The sequence below is a fragment of the Schistocerca americana genome, chromosome 3, assembly GCF_021461395.2.
Source record: "Schistocerca americana isolate TAMUIC-IGC-003095 chromosome 3, iqSchAmer2.1, whole genome shotgun sequence".
Lineage (NCBI taxonomy): Eukaryota > Metazoa > Arthropoda > Insecta > Orthoptera > Acrididae > Schistocerca > Schistocerca americana.
In genome coordinates, this window is record NC_060121.1 from 704,881,708 (window position 1) to 704,907,309 (window position 25,602).

The 25,602-nt window shown below is 44.0% G+C and overlaps 1 protein-coding gene across 1 annotated transcript in view; it reads left to right on the forward strand.

Moving 5' to 3' along the window:
* Positions 1–7,196: 7,196 nt before the first annotated feature.
* The window catches only part of LOC124606327, a 273,720-nt gene continuing 255,314 nt past the window's right edge, over positions 7,197–25,602 (forward strand). Inside the window, exon 1 of the mRNA XM_047138309.1 lies at positions 7,197–7,327. Coding sequence (XP_046994265.1) covers positions 7,286–7,327 — 42 coding nt within the window. The 5' untranslated portion in view covers positions 7,197–7,285. The remainder of the gene's footprint in view (positions 7,328–25,602) is intronic.

Here is a 25,602-nt window from a genome sequence, read left to right on the forward strand (position 1 = left end):
ATTCTACCAGGAAAAGGTAATTTGCATTTCCGATGGTAGATTCAGACTGTACGCAAATTAACTAATAATTCGGTATATGTCCTGGGTCTCTCCGAATAATATTCCGAGTTAATCGTTGATTAAGTGACATCAAACTAATTTTCATCGACATTTAGCGATCATCGTAGGCTTTCCTAATCGGAGGACTTTTGTCTCATGGCGGGGTGGAGGATTTTTCCCAGACTTATTTTAACTATTCGTAACAATTCGCAACATGGTGACTAGTCGTAAAGGCTGCTTCAGCCATTACTTTCAATTTTTTCGCCGCGGTGTCCTTTCAGCACAGGTACGCTAGTACGTTCCAACTTTTTCCAGAACTGACGCCACTCCAGGAACTCCAACCTCTGAACCATGAGACCAGGCCTTATTGACCGGATCAAACCCAAAAATTTGCTCTATTTAGAATTCTTCTGTCATCGTACGCATATTGAGGTGCAGTGACTTCTGTAAAAAGACTGACGAGATAGGCCCTCTCGTCCTCAGTCGTTTGCTCTTATTGGTTGTAGTCGGTTCGCGATCTCCGGTAGAGCAGATATTGCTGTGATTTATATATCCTTGTGCGCACCAAATGTTCTTAGTATCAGCTATCGACCTTACAGCTCGAGTTGGCGTTGTTTCTCATTCATTGTAATACAACCGCGAATATTTTGGTAGTGAATTCGCAGAAATGCTGTGGTTGTCATCTCAGTCGGCTGGCGCGATGAAGCCATCCGTGCTTTCGTGACAGTACTTCGTACTGCCCCTGCCTGGGCTTCGATCTCCTCAATTCTCGTGACTGTTAACCATTTCCACATATCTCTCAGTGTACTCTCTCTCTCTCTCTCTCTCTCTCTCTCTCTCTCTCTCTCTCTGATCAGCTGCAGGAGCAGTTATCAAAACGCTCGTTTATGTTGAAAGTATTTTTTTCTTTTACCTTTTCGTTTAGCAATACTTCCTAGGCTAGTTTTTGTATTATAGATGAGTGGTAATTAACTTTAAACAAGGTGCCTCGCATTTTCATGTGTTTTCTTTGGAACATTATATGCAAGACCTGTCGGACTTCTGGTCTGTTGAATTGCCCTGTTGTATCCTAGAACTATTCATTTAGCTGTCAGAAACTCCTGCTAGAGGAGATGGAATCCCATGCTGTTCGCGGTTGAGACAGCAGTAAATTAGCAGGTGCGGCTAAATGTACTTGTTAATTGGGAAACACAGGTCAGGCAGTTTTCCATCAAATTTACTATCAGTATCAGTATCTCCACAGTCAAGCAGAACGCAGCAATCAGCAGCGTGAACAGATGTCGTAGGGAGCTGAAGTACAGTTCTCGATTACTCGCTTAAAACTGGTCCTTGGAACTCTGTAAGTAGGATAACAGGATAATTGGCAACTATCTTCAAGTGCCTGTCAGCTCAGGTTTTTAAACATATCCATTGACGTCTGTGATGGCTCAGACAAGTCTGTGACAGTATGTGCTGTCCTCCTTTGCAAACATTCGACACCCTCTGTTACTTATATTTGATACAGGTCCCACACATTTGAGAAATAATCAAGAATGTGTCACATGGGTGTTTTATCAGTAATCTGACTTGTAGAATGACTGACTTTTCCCAGTATCCTACCAGTAAACAAAAGTCCGCCATCCGCTTTACCTGCATCTGAGTCCACGTGGCAAAAACAGTTACACTCATGTATTTTTATGAGCTGACCACTTATAATTGTGACTCCTTGATACTGTAGCCATAAAGTACAACTTTTCTGCGTTTTGTGATTTCTGTAAATTTACAGCAACTCTCCAAACTTTGCAACATTCAGCAATCTTATCGAGATCTGCTTAGATATTTTGAGGTTTTCCAAATAGTTTTTCATTATAAATAACTACATGACCCACAAAAAGAATGAGGATACAATTAATACTGTCTACCAGGTCATTGGTATACAACGTGAACGGAAAGGATTCCAACACACTTCCCCGGGACACGCAATGAAGTTACTTTCCAAGATAAAATGCTAGTTCTCCACCTGAGATGTCCTCAGATCAGTCACAAACTTCGTTTGATTTCCCATATTATCGTACTTTTGTTTATAAGCGTTGGTACGGTATCGTGTCAAAAGCTTTTTGGAAGTCAAGAAGCAATACGTCCATTTGACTGCCTTGATCCATGGAGTTCAGGATGGCATGTGACTAAAGCGCGGGTTGAGTTTCGCAAAACTGGTATCTTTGGAATTCATGCGGTTGGCGTGGAACCACATTATATTTGCACTCAGAGTATGTGTCACGAGCAATATACAGCAGACTGACGCCGATGTAATTCGATGGTAGTTTTGCTCGTCACTTCTTCTACGCTTCTTATTGGCTGGTGCAATCTGTGCATTCTTCCAATTACTGAGAACTTACAGACATAGAGAATTTCTGGTGTCACTGTTCTGCCATCCAGTTTCCTAGGTCGCGCTGACCCAGTTTTCCTGAAATATAACATTTTTTTGTAAATTTTTAACCCAGTCATCAGTCTTCTGACTGGTTTGATGCAGCCCGCGTCAAACTCCACTTCTGTGCCACCCTCGTCATCTCAGAGTAGCACATGCAACCCACATCCTCAATTATTTGCTGAACGTATTCGGCTCTCTGTCTTCTTCTACAGCTTTTACCTTATACAGCTCCCTCTAGTACAATGAAAATTGTTCCCTGATGTCTTAACACATGTCCTATTACAGTGTCCCTTCTTGTCAGTGTTCTCCATATATTCCTTTCCTCTGCGATTCTGCACAGAACCTTCTCATTCGTTACTTTATCAGTCCACCTAGCTTACAACATTCGTCTGCAGCACGACATCTCAAATGCTTCGATTCTTTTCTGTTCCAGTTCTCCCACAGTCCACGTTTCACTACCATACAATGCTGTGCTCCAAAAGCATATTATCAGAAATTTCTACCTCAAATAAAAGCCAATGTTTGATATTGGTAGACATCTCTTGGCCAGGTACGTCCATTTTGCCAGCGCTAGTCTGATTTTGATGTCCACCTTGCTCCGTCATTTATTGGTTGCGTTGCTTCCCAGATATTAGAATTCCTTCAGTTCATCTACTTCGTTACCATCAATACTGCTGTTAAGTTTCTCGCTGTTCTCCTTTGTGCTAATTCTCATTACTTTCGGCTTCTTCGATTTACCCTCAATCCATATTCTGTATGCATTAGACCATTCATTGCATTCAGCAAATCCTGTAATTCTTCTCCACTTTCACTCAGAATAGCAATGTCACCAACGAATCGCATCACTGATATATTTTCACTTTGAATTTTAATCCCATTGTTGAACTTTTCACTTCCGGCGTTGTTTCTTCGATGTACAGATTGAACAGAAGGGACAAAAGACTACATTACTGTCTTACACCCTTTTAAATCTTAGCACTTCATTCTTGCACTTCCACTCATACCGTTTCCTATCGGTTTTTTGTGCATATTGTATATTATCCGTCTCTGCCTATAGCTTATCCCTATTTTTCTCCGAATTGCAACCATCTTGCACCACTTCACACTGTTGAAAGCTTTTTCCAGGTCGATAAATCCTATGAACGCGTCTTGATTTTTCTTTAATCTTGCTTTCATTATCAAAAGCAACTTGAGAACTGGCTGTCTCGTGCCTTCACCTTTCCTAAAGCCAACCTGATCGTCATCTAACATTTCTTCAATTTTCTTTTCCATTCTTCTGTATATTATTCTTGTCAGCAACCTAGATGAATGAGCTGCTAAGCTGATTGTGCGGTAATTTTCATAATTTTCAGCTCTTGCAGTCTTCAGAATTGTGTTGATGATATTTTTCCGAAATCAAATGGTATATCGCTGGTCTCATACATTCTGCACACCAGCGTCAGTGGTCGTTTTGTTGCCACTTCTTCCAATGATTTTAGAAAAGCTGGTGGAATGGTATCAATCCCTTCTGCGCTATTTGATTTTAAGTCTTCCAAAGCTCTTTTAAATGCTGAAGCTAATACTGGATCCCCTGTCTCCCCTATATCGAATCCTGTTTGATCCTCTATCACATCGCCCGCATCTCGTGGTCGTGCGGTAGCGTTCTCGCTTCCCACGCCCGGGTTCCCGGGTTCGATTCCCGGCGGGGTCAGGGATTTTCTCTGCCTCGTGATGGCTGGGTGTTGTGTGCTGTCCTTAGGTTAGTTAGGTTTAGGTAGTTCTAAGTTCTAGGGGACTGATGACCATAGATGTTAAGTCCCATAGTGCTCAGAGCCATTTGAACCTCTATCACATCAGACAAATCTGCGCCCTCATAGAGCACTTCAATGTATTCTTTCCACCTACTCATTCTCTCCTCTGCATTTACCTGTGTGATTCCAGTTGCTTTGAATTTCACTGAAGGTTGTTTTGACTTTTCTATATCCTGAGTGAGTACTTTCGACAATCATTATTCTTTCGATTTCTTCACATTTTTCATGCACCCATTTTACCTTAGCTGCCTTGCGCTTCCTATTTGTTTCATTCCTGTATTCCTGAATTACTCTGAACGTTTTTGTACTTCCTTGTTTCATCGATCGACTGAAGTATTTCTTCCGTTAACCATGGTTTCTTCGCAGTACTTGTGTTTTCTTTCCAACTTCTGTATTTGTACTTTTGAGAGGTGTCGACTCCTCTTCAACCGTACTACCTACTGACTTATTCCTTATTACAGTATCTAGAGCCTTCGAGAACTTCAAGTGTATCTCTTTATTTCTTAGTATCAAAATTCTTTGCTTATTGATTCTACTTGACTAATCTCCCAAACTTAAGCCTACTCTTCATCACTACTAAATTGTGATCTGAGTCTTGATACGCCTTACAAGCCAGCATCAGATTTCGGAATCTCTGTCTGACCATAGTGTAATCTAACTGAAATCTTTCTGTACACCCCGGCTTTATGAAAGTATAAGTTTTCCTGTTGTGATTCTTGAACAGAGCATTCGCTATTACTAGCTGAAATTTGGGACAGAACTCAATTAATCTTTCTCCTTTCTCATTCCTAGTACCATGTGTTCTACTCCTTCTCCTACAACTGCATTCCAGTCTTCCATAACTATTAGATTTTCATCTCCCTTTACATAATGTAGTTCCCTTTCAGTGTCCTCATATACTTTCTCTATCTCTTCATCGTCAGCTTGTGATATCGGCATATTTACTTGAACTGTCGTTGTTGGTTTTGTTTTGCTGTCGATTCTGACAAGAATAACCCTGTAATCGAACTGTTCACTGTAACACACCCTTTGCCCTACATTACTATTCATAACGAATCTTTCTCCCGTTATACCATTTTCTGCTCCTGTTGATATGACCCTATAGTCATCTGACCATAAACCCTTATCTCCTATCCATTTCACTTCACTGACCTGTAGTGTACCTAGATTGAGCCTTTGCATTTCACTTTTCAGATTTTCTACATTCCCTACCACGTCCAAATTTCTGACATTTCATGCCCCTTTAGTTGGTTATTTTATCTTTCTCTCATGGTCTCCTCTTCCTTTGCAGTCCCCTCACGGAGATCCGAATGGAGGACTATCGGAATGTTTTGTCAATGGAGAGATCATCATGATAGTTTTTAAATTTCCGGCCACTTGTCCTGTGGATACACTTTATATTTCTTTAATGCAGTGGTTTCCATTGTCTTCTGCTTCCTCATGCTGCTGATCATTCCTGATTCTTCCACCTTTAGGGGCAGTTTCGCACCCCTATGAAAAGATTGTGCCCTGAATCTCTTTCCGCTTCTCCGCACTCTTTGAAGAGGCAGTTGGCAGAGTGAGAGTACTTCTCGTGCTGGAAGTCTTCGGCCGCAAATGCTGATGATTTTTATTCAATATTTAAGCGGTGTCAGGGTTTGAACCCTGGAATTAGAACGTTTTGATGACTTCTCAAAGGCACTGCCCCTTGACCACCGGTACGTTGTAACCTACAAATATTATAATAACATATGTTTATATATATGTATATGTTTATGTATGTCCCGCATCTCCTCCTAAACTATTGAATCGATTTCAACCAAACTTGGTACACATATCACTTACTGGCAGGAAAGAGGCGCTGTGGGGTTAAGAACCACCTATCTATGAAAGATGTGGGGGTGGGAGTGGAAAGAAAAGCACAGCGCATGACGCTCAAAGAACCAGGCTTTATTCATCTAGTATTTGAGAATTTGTGAACTTTATCATCTGCAAATAAAGTTAACATATAATTTCAAAACTTTATATAACACTTTTTCTCCCGACACTACCCACAAATTAATGAAATTTTCTCTGTTGATGCAGTAAAATTGCCTGGCATGAAGTTTTCGTTTATTACTTCTCTACTACGTACTCTATTCGCTACACATTTTGCAGACAGTATTCACATATATCACTGACTGTGCCCGCAAATGTATGTCATTTTACGACACATAGATCTGGAAATAATACGACATAAACATTGACCTGCGCAAAACATATGTGACATGTGCGTATACGGGTGAACCCACATGTAAGAAACTTTTCCGAATTCCTTGGATAGATTTATAGCCAACTTGGTACACATGTTGCTTACTATCTGCAAGGAAATACTTCAGGGGTAAGAGAAATCTACCTCCTATAGGTGTGGGTATGACGGACAGACAAATGTGGGGGAAGAGGAGATGGAGAGGCGAGGAAGGAGGAGATGGACACAAATAGGCGATAGGAAGGGAGGTGGAGGCAGGCAGAGACGGGGAAATAGACATGGAGAGAGGTGGAGGAGGAGATGGACAGAGAAAGGGAAGAGCAAGAGGAGCAAGAGAAATACAGAATAGGGGGACAGGAGGAGATCTAAAGAGCGCTGGGGAGTTAAAGATGGTCAGAGCAAAGGGGAGGAGGAAATGGACAGAGTGGGAGCAGATAGAGAGAAGGGGCAAGAGGAGGTCGACAGAAAGAGAAGGCAGGAGGAGGAGGGGACAAGGGGTAGATGGGCAGAGACAGGGGGAAGGAGGGGATGGACTAATAGAAGACTGGAATAAATACATACCCAGGATACCCAGCCAACGCCGGTTATTCACCTAGTTTTGTGTTAGAGCTGTGCACATTGGCACAAAAGCAAACAGTGGTGTAAAACAGGGGTTTCATGACCACTATGACTGCCCCCTGCTTCACTTGGAATCCTCAGCTGCTGGCATGCCCGCCTGATGTGTTGCAGTCGTCGTGGGTGCTGCGGCTGCTGCTCAACGCGGCGGTGGCGGCTGCAGTGGCGTTCTTCGTGTCGGTGGGCTCCCTCCACGCCGACCCTGCCATGTGGGCGGAGCACGGCGCCGTCGCAGACGGATTACGCGGAGTGAGTACTCGCCGCTTTCCTTCTCTGCTTCCAGTCTGTCCAGTTAGCAGGCCCACAGGACATCAATGTCCATTTCCTTACAGTAAGGAGCTCATCGGTCTGAATGTCAGATACTTCCTCAAAATTGTTCTTTAGCTGCTTTTAAGTGCTGTAGACCGTGTACACCTCTTACCAGCGCTGAGGCAAGTCACAGAATTGAAATGGTGTATGAATGCCAGTCGACTGTGTGACAAAAGCGCAGGCGTGGATAGAAAGACAGAATGGAGGAGCATTCATGTTTGGACGTGCCCACGACCACACTGTGAAATACGTGGTCGGACTGTTTCGTGCGTCAACACGGACTGTTCGTCGAGTCTACAGGGACTGGTGTACCACTCGCAGCCATGTCACATGGCGTACGAACGTCTGTCATAGAGAGATCCTAACTGACAGGCGGGGAAACGACAGACACGTCTTGTCAGTGTCAACCCAACAGGTAATGCTGCTGTTACTCATGGAAGCCCGTCTCACCCAGTTTCCGAGCAACATTGCCATGGGAAGTGCATGCAGTAGACACTCCTCACAGTGGCACACAAGGCTGCTTAACTAAACAACTCAGGAATTGGACAGTAACTGACTAGACGCGTGTCGGAAGAGTCGGGATTCTGCTTCGTTTCAAATGATACAAGTTGTCAAGTGAGGCGTTTATTCCCCAAGGAGCGGAGATTTCAGCTCGTGCCGGAAGTGGTTCTGGTTTTTCTTTGTGGTGTACTGAGATACCACACAAGATAGAGTTCGTAACATTTGGTACCAGAAGCATCTTGAAGGTCCGTCCACAGCAAGAATATAGCTGCACGCAATCCAATCACGCTGCCAGAGAGAATCGCGCTCTTGGAGTGCAGCGTCACCAGGAAGAGAGACGCGCACTAAAGTAACCATGTGCGAGCATCAATTGTCGGCTGGAAATTGTAAATCAGTCAGAAACTTGTTGGGGATTCCTGCAGAACGTTCGTCGAGTCTTCACGTCGTCGAGTGTGATAGAAACAGTGGCCGATAGATAGACAGTGGTTGGTCTTCATTAGAAACAGAACAGTGAATAGAATTATCGTGTATGGACGGAGACCATCTGCCTAGAAATTTAACTGAGTACTGTTAGTTTGGAACTGTTCTTCGAGTAGTACATCCAGACAGAAGATTAGTTTTCTTACAACTTTAGTTCAGAGAATATTATTTAGTTTGTGTTCATCGAACTGTAGCCAAAGCAGGACAGATGGGCTAAACCTGCAATCCATAATTGCCGTAAGAAGCATTACTAAAGTTCAGTAATGTATTTTACTACTCACTATCCTCTGTTACTTTCATCGTGTGTGTGCCGCCCTAAAACCTACTCATACGTCCTACCGGTACACCTGTATTAGTAGTTTTCAGCGGCATTGAGATTTTCATCAAAGAGGACGAACCCAGTCCACAAACCTTTTGAGGGTGTTTTTCGTACCATGCCTTGGGCGCTCTCATTCCTATTGCCGTAACGATGAAGCAAGATGTTTTTTGGTGACGAAGTGTTGCCCTTTATTCTACATCTATGTTATGGGTGTGATGTGGACACTCCCTCTTCCTAGACAATAGCCGCATTCACAGGGATCCGCGCATACGTTCCCGGTGTGACGTAGACTCAAACACACTATCCCACTGGCCCTATAAATTACACACAGAAAATGTCTAGGGATGTTTGTAACAACCAGTGAGCCGTAGCAATCAACGTCTCCGAAATTTGGTATTTTTGATTCGTCTAACCATCATTCAACGGTTTTCAACTGGGTTTGGCATACCTGAAGAATTTTTTGGAATGTTCATCGCCGAATTCTCATTTTCAAGTCTAGAGGCGGTGTTACATGGCATTATTCTGATGTCTCCTGCGAATGATAGGCACGCTTGTGAGCTACAGTTATAAGCCACAATTTTTTACAGAAAATATCAACATATCTTTTCTGGAGATCACTGCGATCGTCTGGATTTAGACAATTCTTATATTTTGACCGTCACGGCTACTATCACGCAATTCCTAATGGTCGAGTTCGGGTTTACTCCAACCGATCTCCAGGCGTGCGTATTAAAATCGTAATATGTTCGTCAGTTAAGTTCGACACATCCCGTGGTACGTACCGAACGAGGAAAGACGGAGCAGTTATAACACGAACCCTCCGTTTCCCACTGTCCTAAGAGTTTCGTCTCGTCTGCATGCAACTATGCAAAAACGTTTGCAGGAACACACAGAATGAATTTAAACGTGGATTACATATAGGAATGTATTAAATTATTAACGCCGTACAAAGACGGCGTAAACGAAGACGCAGAATTACCATCTCTTGACTCACTGAATAAGTCAATATTACGCCAAGCTCACTTAGTAAAGAACAACCAAAGGTAGTAAAACTATGAAATCAAGTGCCAGTACGAGGCTTCAATGTCTATGGGCAGAGTATCAGAGTCTGTGTGCCTTCTAATAAGGCCAGATGTTCGTCATCCCGGAAACATGTGTGTCATAGTAGTGCATTTCGCTAATACAGGAAATGGTAGTGAGTGTGAGAGCAGTGGTGAGCAGTTAACGTGGTCACGCAATGTAATCAGAGAGCAGCGTGTTCGCCACCTAGTCTGCAGGGCCGTTATGGGTCGTACAGTGTGTAGTAGGTACGAAAATGGTTCAAATGGCTGTGAGCACTATTGGACTTAACTTCTGAGGTCATCAGTCCCCTAGAACTTAGAATTGCTTAAACCTAACTAACCTAAGGACATCACACACATCCATGCCCGAGGCAGGATTCGAACCTGCGACCGTAGCGATCTGACGGTTCCAGACTGTAACGCCTAGAACCGCTCGGCCACGCCGGCCGGCGTAGGTACGACAAACAATAGCACAGTACAGTAAAATGGTAGCACATGGAGCAGTGTATGGCCGAACACACAGTGCATGTCAGGCGATCAGGGTGACCAAAACATTTGCTTGAATGATCCAGAATATTCTTCAGACTAATCGCAAACAACTGTGGCCTGTTGACATGGCGCTTTGCAATCCGCAAAAATTATGTCGTAGTTTCATAACATGAAGTTCATCAATGGCTGAAAATGGTCTGCAAGTAGCCAAACATAACCATTTCTAGTCAACGATCGATTCAGTTGGATCAGAGGACCCAATCCATTTCACGTAAATACAGCTCACATCAAGTGCATTGTTGACAACCTTGGTTGATGGCTTCGTGGGATGTGTGCCACACTTGAAATCTACCATTAGCTCTTACCAACTGAAATCGGCACTCATCTGACCAGCCGACGGCTATCCAGTCGTATAGGGTCCAACCGATATGGTCACGAGCCCACGAGAGGCGCTGCAGGTAATGTGCTGTGAGCAAATGCACTCGCGTCGGTCGTCTTCCGGCATAGCCCGTTAACGCAAAATTTCGCCGCATTGTTCTAATGGATACGTTCGTCATCCGTCCCAAATTTATTTCTGTGGTTATTTCACGCAGTGTTGCTTATCTGTTAGTACTGACACTTCTATGCAAACGCCGCTGCTCTCTGTCGTTAAGTGATGGCCTTCGGCCACCGTGTTGTCCGTGTAGATAGGTAATTCTTGAAATTTGGCAATCTCGGAACACTCTTGGCACTGTGGATCTCGGAATACTGAATTCCGTAATGATGTCCGAAATGGAATGTCTCGTGCATATAGGCCCAGCTACCATTCCGCGTCGAAAGTCCGTTAATTTCCGTTGTGCCGGCCGGGCTGGCCGAGCGGTTCTAGGCGCTACAGTCTGGATCCGCGCGACCACTACGGTCACAGCTTCGAATCCTGCCTCCGGTATGGATGTTTGTGATGCCCTTAGGTTAGTTAGGTCCAAGTAGTTCTATGTTCTAGGGTACTGATGACCTCAGAAGTTAAGTCCAATAGTGCTCAGAGCCATTTGACCCATCTGAATTCTCGTTGTGCGGCTATGATGAGGCCGGAAATTTTCCACAGGAGTCAACGGAGTACAAAGGACAGCTTCGCGATACTACCGCCATCTTTGTATGTGCATGTCGCTATCCCGCGACTTCTGTTGCCTCGGTGTACTTGGAAGGTAGGGAGGTGAGTCAGAAAGGAATCGAACATGGGCGGTGGAACAACGACCGTTGGGCTGGTACACCAGCCAGGCTGAGTGTTTTTCACGTTCTTTGTAGCGAATACTGGGCTGATTCCCAATCTCCGGCCCAGAAGCATTTAAAATACGTTAATATACGAAAAAGAAGTTCACGTAATTAAAAAAAAAAGGTGGTGCATAATAACTTTCAATCCATCTACGACCTTATTATGTAACATCCTATTCCCTTCGTGCAACGGGATACACGCTTGGAAATCGGGGGGAGGGGGTAGGGATAGGAGGGGGAGAGAGACAGAGAGAGAGAGAGAGAGAGAGAGAGAGAGAGAGAGAGAGAGAGAGCTGTGCAACAGACTCGACAAAGGCTGATGAATTTTGCAACAAAGATTTTCCGCCAGTTGATGTACCACAGGAACATACAGGTCAGTCGTGAAAGACAGGCGAATGTCATTTACAATGCTTCCATTTCCGCTAAGACCTCGTTTCAGTTTTGTTTCGGGTATCAGGTTTCTGTTTTTCTTAGTAACTTAAATGACTTCAGGAAAATGTCAGGATGGTACTGTGTACATGGCCAAGTCTGATTTCTCGTCAGCAATGTGTTCCACATCCGAGACCACATTTCAACTATTGTCCACGGAAATATTAAGTGTTTCCTTTTTAAAAAAGGAAACTGTGGGCAACATTTAAATTATAGAATGGGCAGGTTATTTATCTTTCGAATCCTTGGAAACGATACATTCTCTTGTTACGTGCGTGTTATTACGGATGTAGACCAGAGGCGTTTGTCCACAACCGTCTAGAACAATGGTCGTCAAACTGCGGCCCGCGGGCAACATGTGCCCCTGATCAAGTATTGGTGCAGCCAGCTTCTCTCAGCCGTATTTTATAATAATATTGCATCAGGAACTAACAGTCGAATCCAAGAGAGGCAACTAACATTAAAAGCTTCTTAAGAGTGTAATGTTCCTTTCCAGTAACAAACAAAAATGCTTGGAGAGACAGTAATATTTCAAGATACGTGTAATTTTAATTGATGGTGGTAAAATCGGCTGTGATAGAAGTGAAGTTGGCCACTTACCACAGGGGCAGATTAGTCAGTAATGCGACAACTGCGGGGTTGGTGGCTGTGAGAGATGGGGTGATTTACTGTCTTCAGTAATGACAACTCACAGGCGTGCGTGACTCGTACGATCAGCTGATACGGCAAAATTTTTACGTACAAGTGACACGGATTCTCCATGCACATTATTGACAATGTCACCCTCAAATGCGATACAGCTTTTAGCAACAAATATGAATTTAAATTACGGTTATTGTAATGCAGCCCATCGAGTAGAAGAAATTGTATTCAAAAAACATTCAGTAAACATTTTTGATCGTGTCTTATATTGAAAAACTCATTTAATGTAAGTACTGTAGCTGTTATTAATCATTCATCCGCCCACACATACAACACGGTACCATACTGTCAGGGTCATAGAGCGTCACGGCTTTGGGATCGCTAAGGGTGGTAGCGATCTGAAACAGAGAGGAGCTAACACGAAGTGACCCTAATGGTGCCGACTTTTAACGATCTGTATTTGAAGGTCGGCGGTCAGCTTACCGTACCCTTACTATAGCTAGTCGATTGCGGGCTCGGAACAGTTTGTGTAGGTTACCAGTTAATAGTAAGATAGGGGCATATGCGGCCCGAGGTGCCAGTGACAAGTTACTGCTGTAGAACAGTGGCCGTCAAACTATTTGACGGCCACTGTTCTACAGGAGTAACTTGTCACTTCCTGAATCTCTTTTGCTGTCTGTAGAAATCAAATTAAGATAAGAGATAACTTTTGAGCCATCTGTGACATTATTAAATTGCTCGCTGGTTCCTACCTGTGTATAAACGTAGAAATACCACGGTATTTCACTGTCTCACCTTGCCACCATTTTCTTATAATGGAATTGGAATTACACACTTTCACACTCGGAAATTCCTGGAAATGGACAGTTGTCTTTTCAGCAGCATACTTTACTCGCCAATGTACTTAACAAAACACGGGTTCAACGGTAATTTGCTATCTACGGTAGCTTCAGTGTGATGTCAAAGCACCATAAACACATGTCTAAGGGACGTTACACTGACTTATTTTTAGTGACAATGGCAATATCATTGTAGAAAATACACAAAGTTTTTGTAGAATATATCAAAATTTTCTCGAAAATTATAATTTACGTTTTTTCTTTCCATATTACATGGCAATGAAATATCTCTCTCATGTTATTTACAACTGTAGGTGTGCACATACAGTTTTCAATGAGAACACTATACATTTCAAGCAAAATCGGAAATTTAGTGAATTTTTTTTACATTCAAAAGTTATAAACGACTTGCACGTCATTCAACACATTCTTTAAATTTTTGTTTTCTAGTTCTATGCAAAAAAGTAATAATTTTCTGTGCACTTTTTGCAATTATTATTTTCATTTTAAGAAGAATATAACAGCAATCATTTTTCAGTCTATGGTTCTCGGCTGTGGCGCCGGATCACGCTGTGTACGTCCCGCCCTATTTCTTCGAGGCACTGATGCCCCATCGCCAGACGGTGGTTCAAATGGTTCAAATGGCTGTGAGCACTATGGCACTTAACTTCTGAGGTCATCAGTCCCCTAGAACTTAGAACTACTTAAACCTAACTAACCTAAGGACATCACACACATCCATGCCCGAGGCAGGATTCGAACCTGCGACCGTAGCGGTCGCGCGGTTCCAGACTGTAGCGCCTAGAACCGCAAGACCATCCCGGCCGGCCCCAGACGGTGGCTGTCTGCTGTTACTGGCAGGTACGAACTGCCGGTTTCCACATTGCGATGGTCTTCTTATGGAGATATCCTCCGAAAGTCAAGTGTGCGTGACCGAGTTACTTCCAGACGGATGACGGTAGCTTCTCCAAATCTCCCTGTCGGGAACCGAGCTGTGGTATTCCGCGTGCGCACCATGTCAACGGTGCTGCTGCTGCCGAGTATTGCTTTGATAGGGATCCAGACTGTAACTTACAGCTACGTGAATTCTCCAATAATATATAAGATTATCCGCCGTAAGAATATCTTCTTGTAGAAATAGTAAAACAACCAATCAGGTGTAAGTTGGGAAGTTTATTAAAACATCTTTACCGTGTTTTCAACATTATTTATAGAAACGTCTTCTTGAGAAGAAAAAGTGGACAACTGGATTACACAGTGTGGCAGTGGTACGTTGAAATATAGCAGAAAGGCGTCGTCAGACATAAAATTTTCCCTCCATATTAGATTGTAATATGTAGAAAGCGGTTATTGTCATACGGTACTTCCCCACCAATGTATACCTAGTGCACTATATGTGTTGACTCCTTTATCACTCACTCTCACAAGAGCCAAAACGAGTGTGTAACCTTTATCTCCTTGTATTTCATACGGCGTCCTGTATACGGCATTGCTTCATTACTGTAGATTTATCAAATTTCCCCGGGTTTGTATGATGATGACGTTCTTCAAGTCGGTGTTATACTGTGCAATAAGGCAGACCCATGTATGAGATTTCATACTTACACGGACTCTCGTACACACCTTATTTGCTGAGACCGACAGCAAATTTCTGAGTTTTGAATGGGAACGAAACATACATTTAATGTTTTGCCTGTTGAAGGCTCTTCCAATACTTGAGCAGGTAAAGCCAAAAAGGCAAGAAATCCATGACAAAGGGTGCTTTCGTTTATGAATTTTTTTCTGGGATGGATTTGTTTTCGCTGGACTGCGTGATGAAACTGTTTTTCATAATAGATATTCTGCCGGAAAATTGTTGGGAGGTGTTGAACCCCACCCTGTCAACTCTCATGATCGAAAACGACGCTTGCTTTGTGGTACAGAGGGTGCAGTATACCATCACGATCAATAGCTTGGTGACAGTGTGAACGTGGAAATATTGGCCTCACAGGCTTGCAGTAGACCCTATACACTAGCCTTGTTGACTTTCCTTTGTGTCAAAGCAACTGAATCCGTGGAGTGTGAACAAGGTAATCTGTGAAATGGAGCCCTGTTATCGGATGGGGGATATTCTACATTTATATCTACATGGATACCCTGCAAACCACGTGTAAGTGCCTGGCAGAGGGTTCATCGAACCACATTCACAATTCTCTGCCGGCCGAAGTGGCCGTGCGGTTAAAGGCGCTGCAGTCTGGAACCGCAAGACCGCTACGGTCGCAGGTTCGAATCCTGCCTCGGGCATGGATGTTTGTGATGTCCTTAGGTTAGTTAGGTTTAACTAGTTCTAAGTTCTAGGGGACTAATGACCTCAGCAGTTGAGTCCCATAGTGCTCAGAGCCAGCCACAATTCTCTATTATTCCAATCTCATATAGCGCGGAAAGAACGAAGACGTATATCTTCCGTAAGAGCTCTGATTTCCGTTATTTTATCGCGGTGATCGTTTCTCCCTATGTAGGTAGGTGTCAACACAATATTTTCGCATTCGGAGGTGAAAGTTGGTGATTGGAATTTCCTGAGAATATTCCGTCGCATCGAAAAACACCTTTGTTTTATTTATGCCCACCCCAAATCTTATACCATCTCAGTGATACTCTCTCCTCTATTTCGCGACAATACAAAACGTGCTGCCCTTCTTTGAATTTTTTCTATGTACTCCGTCAATCCTATCTGGTAAGGGTCCCACACCTCGCAGCAGTATTCTAAAAGAGATCGGACGATCGTAGTGTAGGCAGTTTCCTCAGTACGTCTGTTATATTTTCTAAGTATCCTGCCAATAAAACGCAGTCATTAGTTAGCCTTCCTCACAACATTTTCTGCGTGTTCCTTCCAGTTTAAGTTGTTCGTAATTGTAATTCCTAGGTAGTTAGTTGAATTTACGGCCTTTAGATTTGGCTCATTTATCGTGTAGCCGACGTCTAACGCATTTCTTTTAACAGTCATGTGGATGACAGCACTCTTTTCGTTATTTAGGGCCAATAAACAATTTTCGCACCTTAAAGATACCTTTTAAAAATAGTTTTGCAATTTGTTTTGATCTTCTGATGACTTTATTAGTCGATAAACGACAGCGTCATCTGCAAACAACCTAAGACAGCTGCTCAGATTGTCTCCATAATCGTTTATATAGATAAGGACCAGCAAAGGTCCTACAACACTACCTTGGGGAACGCCAGAAATCACTTCTCTTTTACTTGATGACTTTCCGTCAATTACTATGAACTGTGACCTCTCTGATAGGAAATCATGAATCCAGTCACTCAACTGAGATGATACTCCATAAGAAAGCAGTTTTACTACAAGCCGCTTGTGTGGAACAGGGTCAAAAGCCTTTCGGAAATCCCTGAATCCCCACGGCCGGCTCACAACAGTGGTGTCCATCCACTGCAACCTCAAGCAGTGTAACCGAAACAACCAAGGCCTAGAACTGACAGCGAAGTGTCACCAATTCGCCTCGCATCTGCACACAAAAATCACATTCCCCATCCATACTAAAGACCGTGGAAAACTAAAACTACCCATATAAACAGACTATCTGCACGTGTTTCGGACCTCTACTGTAGACGCTGACAAAAACGCAGGAATTGTAATAAATTAGATTAATACGCAGAGATTCAAAAACCTAACTATCTAACCATTCAGGTGAAACTAAATGATTCGCCCCTGATTAGCAATTTGTAATATGTCACAAAATCGGTTTACTTTCCGATGCAAACGAAAGCGTGATAACTGTGGCTATTAGATATTGAATTGACACGCATAAACTCAAGAAACTTAAATATTAAAGGATGCAGATGATATTATACAATTCGCTCCTGGTTAGGAACTTGTAAAGGTCACAAAATCGTTTAGTTACCCGTTGCTGAGTCTGTATCGGCCGGCTGCTGCTGCCGGACTAACGCCAACAAGCGGTCACTACCTTTCGATTTGTTCTTCTGCCTCGATATCATAATGATACATTTAACACTTTGCCACGGAGACTAGGTGTTTAGAAGGTTATCAGGACTGGCCTCAGACAAAACCAATAATTGCACTCCTGTTCCGGTTCACCGGGCGTTTTGAACTTATGTGAATGAAAAGTCGCGACACCTAACGAGTAACGACATCACTCACGTTCGAAATGCCATGCAAGATGTTGGAAACTGGTGAATGACTGAGCTTACGTTTTCTCACTTCGACGTGATACCACATCTCCTGCGTTTCTAGGTTTTCCACAGAGGGAAGCCTCGCCACTTCTTCATGATTTAGACATGTCTGACCACAATGAAAGCGTCTGCGCCACCACACCATGTGACATTTGATGGTGAATTCATGCCGCATACTCCACTGTCTTGCTGTGGGTTGTTGCAGTGTTGTTCCATTCAAACGAAGAAATAGAATTCTTGCATGATACTCCACTTCAATAAGTGCTTATACTGTTTTCTTGTGGCTCATCTGCTTTCGTGCTGCCATACCTTGGTGCGGGATTTCAATGTGTGTCACTACTGCAGACATGTAACTGCAAACAAACAAAACATTAATTACTTAACATGTACTTCATCCCGCTCTGTACATTTATATCTACGTCTACATGATTACTCTGCAATTCACAGTCGAATGTCTGGCAGAGGGTTAAAAAAATGGTTCAAATGGCTCTGAACACTATGGGACTTAACATCTGAAGTCATCAGTCCCCTAGAACTTAGAACTGCGTAAACCTAACTAACCTAAGGACATCACACACATCCATGCCCGAGGCAGGATTCGAACCTGCGACCGTAGCGGTCGCGCGGTTCCAGACTGAAGCGCCTAGATCCGCTCGGCCACAACGTCGGTGCAGAGAGTTCAGCGAACCACCTTCAAGCTACTTTTCATATCATTCCACTCTCGAAAATCACGGGAAACGTGAATACTTAAATCTTTCCGTGCGAGATCTGATTTCTCTTAATTTATTATGACGATATTTCTTCCTATATATTTGGGCACCAACAAAATATTTTCACACTCTGAAGAGAAAGTTGGTGGTTCAAATTTCATGAGAAGATCCTGTTGCAGTGAAAAAGTCTTTGTTTTAATGACTGCCATTACAATGTGTCTATGATATCTGTGGCACTCTGTTTCCTATTTTGCGATAATACAAAAGAAATTGTCCTTATTTGAACTTTTTCGAAGTCGTCTGTCATTCTTTTCCGATGCAGATTCAGCATCGCAAAGAAATACCCCAGAAGTGAGCGGAGAAGCGTAGTGTAAGCAATCTGATTGATAGACCTTTTACTTTTCCTAAGTTTTCTGCCGTCTTCGCAGTCTTTGGTTTACCCTGCTCACAACGTTACCTGTATGATCGTTCCAGTTTAAGTTATTCGTAAGTGTAAGCTCCAAATATTTAGCTGACTACTACGATTTAGCCGAAGCCGTTAATTGACAGTTCTGGGTCATGCACGCAGCTCAACATCCTCACTACTGCATTCTACACTCCTGGAAATTGAAATAAGAACACCGTGAATTCATTGTCCCAGGAAGGGGAAACTTTATTGACACATTCCTGGGGTCAGATACATCACATGATCACACTGATAGAACCACAGGCACATAGACACAGGCAACAGAGCATGCACAATGTCGGCACTAGTACAGTGTATATCCACCTTTCGCAGCAATGCAGGCTGCTATTCTCCCATGGAGACGATCGTAGAGATGCTGAATGTAGTCCTGTGGAACGGCTTGCCATGCCATTTCCACCTGGCGCCTCAGTTGGACCAGCGTTCGTGCTGGACGTGCAGACCGCGTGAGACGACGCTTCATCCAGTCCCAAACATGCTCAATGGGGGACAGATCCGGAGATCTTGCTGGCCAGGGTAGTTGACTTACACCTTCTAGAGCACGTTGGGTGGCACGGGATACATGCGGACGTGCATTGTCCTGTTGGAACAGCAAGTTCCCTTGCCGGTCTAGGAATGGTAGAACGATGGGTTCGATGACGGTTTGGATGTACCGTGCACTATTCAGTGTCCCCTCGACGATCACCAGTGGTGTACGGCCAGTGTAGGAGATCGCTCCCCACACCATGATGCCGGGTGTTGGCCCTGTGTGCCTCGGTCGTATGCAGTCCTGATTGTGGCGCTCACCTGCACGGCGCCAAACACGCATACGACCATCATTGGCACCAAGGCAGAAGCGACTCTCATCGCTGAAGACGACACGTCTCCATTCGTCCCTCCATTCACGCCTGTCGCGACACCACTGGAGGCGGGCTGCACGATGTTGGGGCGTGAGCGGAAGACGGCCTAACGGTGTGCGGGACCGTAGCCAAGCTTCATGGAGACGGTTGCGAATGGTTCTCGCCGATACCCCAGGAGCAACAGTGTCCCTAATTTGCTGGGAAGTGGCGGTGCGGTCCCCTACGGCACTGCGTAGGATCCTACGGTCTTGGCGTGCATCCGTGCGTCGCTGCGGTCCGGTCCCAGGTCGACGGGCACGTGCACCTTCCGCCGACCACTGGCGACAACATCGATGTACTGTGGAGACCTCACGCCCCACGTGTTGAGCAATTCGGCGGTACGTCCACCCGGCCTCCCGCATGCCCACTATACGCCCTCGCTCAAAGTCCGTCAACTGCACATACGGTTCACGTCCACGCTGTCGCGGCATGCTACCAGTGTTAAAGACTGCGATGGAGCTCCGTATGCCACGGCAAACTGGCTGCCACTGACGGCGGCGGTGCACAAATGCTGCGCAGCTAGCGCCATTCGACGGCCAACACCGCGGTTCCTGGTGTGTCCGCTGTGCCGTGCGTGTGATCATTGCTTGTACAGCCCTCTCGCAGTGTCCGGAGCAAGTATGGTGGGTCTGACACACCGGTGTCAATGTGTTCTTTTTTCCATTTCCAGGAGTGTATTTCAAAAATTGGTCAGCGTGGGTTTCCAGCCACTTGGAGACGCGGAGTCTGATTCAGAGTGTACGAAGGATCATGGTAGAAGACGTCCATTTCAGCGGGCGGGCACTGCGATAATGATCCTGAAAGTGTGCGAAAAATTTTAGCTTCTGATGGCGTGGTCAGCTCTACACGAGCGGTTGCTTGTATGCTTAAAAGGTGTGCAGACTCTCAGGCCACGAGAACATCATGCTAGCCCACATTCTACTAATGGATTTCAAGACGGGACGCCGAATTTGTGCGATTCACAGTTTGCGTTTTACTTACAGATGAGGCGCGATATACACAGAATGAGATAATAAATTATCTCAATAACAACATGCGGCCAATAGGCAAGCTCACGTGATCGCGGGAGGAGGGCTCAAGATTCGCTTTAGTACCGACGTGTAGACAGAAACCGTGCGTGTCTGACTCATATTGCTGTACATCGGGTAACTGAACAAGAATGCAAGTAGCCTATTACGACAGTAGCTCAACAATCGTTTAACGAGCGGTAGATTGGGGAGGAGGTTTAGTAGAGTCGCCATCCAGCTCTCCTGACATGAATCCCTATAGTTTATGGCTATGGAAGCCTTTAAATACATTGACATTTTGGACATGCATCGACGACGCGTGGCAGCTCAGCACGTTGTCGTTGGATGTGGATTGTACCATTATGACGAAATACTTCCATAACCAGTAATCTTAGGGATTCATGTAAGAAAAACGGGGTGGCCACGCTACTGAACATCTTCGGCTGATCCATCGCTCATTAAACGGTTGTGTGAGATATTGTCATACGACATCGAAAATGTGGTGGTGCTCCATCGTACATCACCTATGTTCATTCTTGCTCCTACGGATTCATTCTCCAATATCACACATAATGCGATGTACATGAATTTGTGATAATCACCAATTTAACAAATTACCTTGTAAAGTGTATGACCGTATGAGCCCATCACCCACAGTTCCGAAGACAGTGGTAGGTAGAAAAGCAGAGCACAGGGGCTGCTGGAGTAGAAACACTGACTCGTTTTAATTTATTCCAAAAGGACATAAAACAGGCTTCAATGGCAGTAGCATAAACATTGACTGACTAACGTCCAGCCAGCATGGTGAATTCATTACAGTTAAATCAACGTTAAATAAAGTGGCAAAGCAACAGTCTTATAAGAGGCCCCACTCTTAAAAGATTTCCCTCTCGTTTTTTTTTTTAAGAAAAACTTCAGCAGTAGTCAAACAACAATATTGTTGTTTCACCCTTTTCTTTGCTCCACTAGCCTTTAGCAATATGCAGTTGTTGTTCAGTGTTATAAAAATAATTTCAGACAACTATTAGCACCAATTATCAGGTAACAACAACAAATATTGCAATCGATCACTCAATTTAACGAGTGTTTCCTTCTGAAGGATTTATGCATGACAACTAATAACATAGGAAAATCCTCACACAAACACTATTGCTCTGATCTCAACCTCAATAATACCAAATTAAGAAGCGGGGAAGCAATCATTTTACAACTGAGCACAAATTTACTTCCAAACACCTTTCTGGTTACTATACATTGCACCAATTGGCATAGAATATGTTACAGCTGAACGCCAATCCTGTCTTTCAACACTTGATGTTAATTAGAAACAATAAACACCTTTGCCCCTTCACAATTGTTCATCTTACGGCCAAACTACAATTGCTAATACTACTAACAAGGGCAAAAAAAGCTACCTTTAAAAAGAAAAAAATCGAGATATTACAAGCGTGGTCGATTACGGCTGCACAAGTCGTTTACGCAAATTGGTCACACAACCGGACACTGCGCCCTAGGCAGGACCCTTAGACTACGAACAGCTAGATTTAAAACATAAAAAAGTACTACTGACGCGCAGAAGTCGTTTCACCATCTGAACCTTGCTACGTCAGCTAGTAGGCAATTTACAAGCTTGGAGAATGTCGTGAGCAAGGGCACTAGTGGTTAAATTATCTGCACGATTATAGCTAGTGCTCATATTCCAAATTACTTTTCAAAAGGTACACAGAAGCACGAACCTTAAACGTGCCACCGAACACAAATTTTGCACCTTTAAATGTCAGGTATGGTATTTTCATAGCTGCGGCTTTTATAAATGGGTTAAACAACCACTAGAAATAACCTACCGAGCAGTTTTGAACTCTGCTCCAACAGAATCTGTTTAACGAGGTAACAGGGACAGTCACACAGTAACAACTAGCAGAAAAACAGAGATCTCACGGAAAGAAATGCGTGCCTTTATCACAACAAGGAAGCACAGTCAATTTCCATCCTATATCCCTAACGCTACTTTCAGAACAGCCAGGGCACATTCAAAACCAGACAACGAGCTCGGACGAGGCACCAAATCGGCACAACTGTTAATACTGGACACAACGGCACTAACCCTGTAACAGCGTAAAGCACGAGCCCACTAGACAGTCAGATGTGGGATAGTCATTGTGGTTCATCGTTTACTATCAATTCGAACAGCGCAGCAAAGCAGCATGTCCGGCTGTTCCCCGGACCAGCTGCGGAGGGCGTAACAAACACCGACAGCCCTCGGCAGCAATCACATCTGCCTCACGCCCCCTGCCAAACACCATTTTCGCTATCAAGAAGACACTACATCACGTTGTAACAGAGAGCCGTGCTGCCAAACTAACGGCTGTGCCACTCACTGCCCAATGCTTGGTACCCACTGTCTCACTCTGGATCCGTTGCGTCCTCTCTTTAAGCCGCCACTATCCAACCGAAGGGTTGTCAGCAAACTTCCAGCGCGAATCAGGGGTATCGGTGTGAGCTACGGCTCAGACAGATGTATTCGCACGAGTACACCCTTTTTTCCAGATGGCTAAAGGATGATTAGTAAACGTATTGAGCACCTCCTTTAAGGACATTGTAGTTTTGATCACTATTTTCTCATATAAAGGATCTAAGAATCGTGAGGAACTGAAACACTGTAACGAGGAATGGCATGGAAGACAGTTTCATGGCCGGCCGGTGTGGCCGAGCGGTAGTTCTAAGTTCTAAGGGACTGATGGCCTCAGATGTTAACTCCCATAGTGCTGAGAGCCATTTGAACAGATTTATGAGAGAGCGAGACTCCTTAAGTTCTGCAGTAAATTTCAGCAACTAAACGTAAATTTATTGTTCAAGCGTTACAAGAGGAGCTTTTACTTTTGGACAAGGCCTGAAGACATCGGAAAGTAACTACGTCGTGTTGAGACAGATATTCCTAAATTAGATATACGCATACGCAGGAGCAGGTATAGATTCGGAAGGGGAGTATTTTTGCTAGATTGCCTCTAGGGGTAGGTTCTTTCATTCATAATCAAAACGTCTTCGGTCCCGGGTTCGAATCCCGCCTCTCCTTAAATTTTGATTAATAATTAGCATTGACGGCCGAAGACTTCCGGCATAAGAAGTCACCCTCATTCTGCCAACGGCCTCGTCAAAGAGGGTGGAGGAGCGGGCGGAGGGTCGGGGCACTCTCTTGTCCTAGGGGTGGGAATCTGCCCTCAAAGGAGAAAGAATCAGCAATGATCAACGGCATGAAGATGCAGAAGGGAATGGAAACCACTGCATTACAGACACGTAACGTGTATCCACAGGACATGTGGCCTGTAATTAAAGAAGTGTCACGATGATCTCTCCATTGGCAAAAGATTCCGGAATATTGCCCCATCCGGATCCCCGGGAGGGGACTGCCAAGTGGGAGGTTAGCATGAGAAAAAGACTGACTAATGAATGGAAGGGTAACGTTCTACGTGTCGGGGCGTGGAATGTCAACCTTGAACGTGGTAGGGAGAGTAGAAAATCTGGAAAGGGAAATGCAAAGGCTCAATCTAGATACAGTAGGGGTCAGTGAAGTGAAGTGGAGAGAAGACAGGGTGTCTGGTCAGACGAGTATAGGGTGATATCAACAGCACCAGGCGGAGCAAGGAGGACATCAAAAGCAGCTTAGCTCTGACAAAAAAGGCATTCCTGGCAAAGAGAAGTCTACCATATATCGGCCTTAATCTGAAGAAGAAATTTCTGAGAGTGTACATCTGGAGTACAGCATTATGGTAGAGAAATATGGACTGTGGGAAAACAGGAACAGAAGAGAATCGAAGCATTTGAGATGCGGCACTACAGACGAATGTTAAAGATTAGGTGGACTGATAAGGTAAGCAATGAGGAGGGGGTCTACGTAGAATCGGAGAGGGAAGGAATATGTGGAAAACACTGATAAGGAGAAGGGACAGGATGATAGGACTTCTGTTAGGACATGAGGGAATGACTGCCATGGTACTAGAGTCAGCTCTAGAAGGCAAAAACAGTAGAGGAATCAGAGATTGGAACACATCCAGCAAATAATTGAGGACGTAGGTTAGTACGTTGCAAGTGCTACTCTGAGATGAAGACGTTAGCACAGGAGAGGAAAAAATTTGCTGGAATGTGCGCCTTAAGCACAGGATTTGTATGGAAGTGAATTACGGACTGTAAGAAACCGGAATGGAAGAGTTTGAGATGTGGTACCACAAAAGAATGTTGAAAATTATGTGGAGTAAAAAGATAAGAGGTGACGCGCAACTCCAGAGAATCGCTGAGGAAAGAATATGTGGAAACAGAAACAAGAAGAAGGGATGAGATGACACATTTGATAAGAAATGTGTTAATAAGTTCCATGACACTAGAGGGAGCGTCATAACTCAAAAACTGTAGGTGAAGACAGAGATTAAAACGCATACAGAGATTAAAACGCATACAAAAAACAATCTAGAATGTTGGCTGTAAGTGGTACTCAGTTGGCACGGGAGAGGAAGCCATGTCAGGACGAATGAAACCAGTCATAAACTTATGAGTAAAAAGAAAAGAAAAATATTCGTGTGCATTTCTGATCAGCACCGTAGATTTTTCGTGAAAATATCCAGAAAATTACCAGAAATGTTTCATAATAATATGCAATTTAATTATCAATCTCTCCAATACAGTTGTTACACAGAGTTATATATTGGTTGCAGAATAGGTAAATCACATCATTGGAGCGTTGCTTGCCGCTGTAAGGGCCATCTAAGTTATCGCTTAGCACCGTTTTTTCATTTCCATTTCGACGCTGGCGTAGTTGTCGCATTCGGTCGGCCCTTGTATTTGGGGGTTATTGAATTCTTTTCGACAAGAGTTTTCCTCTGCGTCTCTTATAATTCAGAGCATATTTTTGTGTCGTATGAGACGACATCTTAATCATTTTGAAATTTTCAATTCGTATGTCCACTTATATT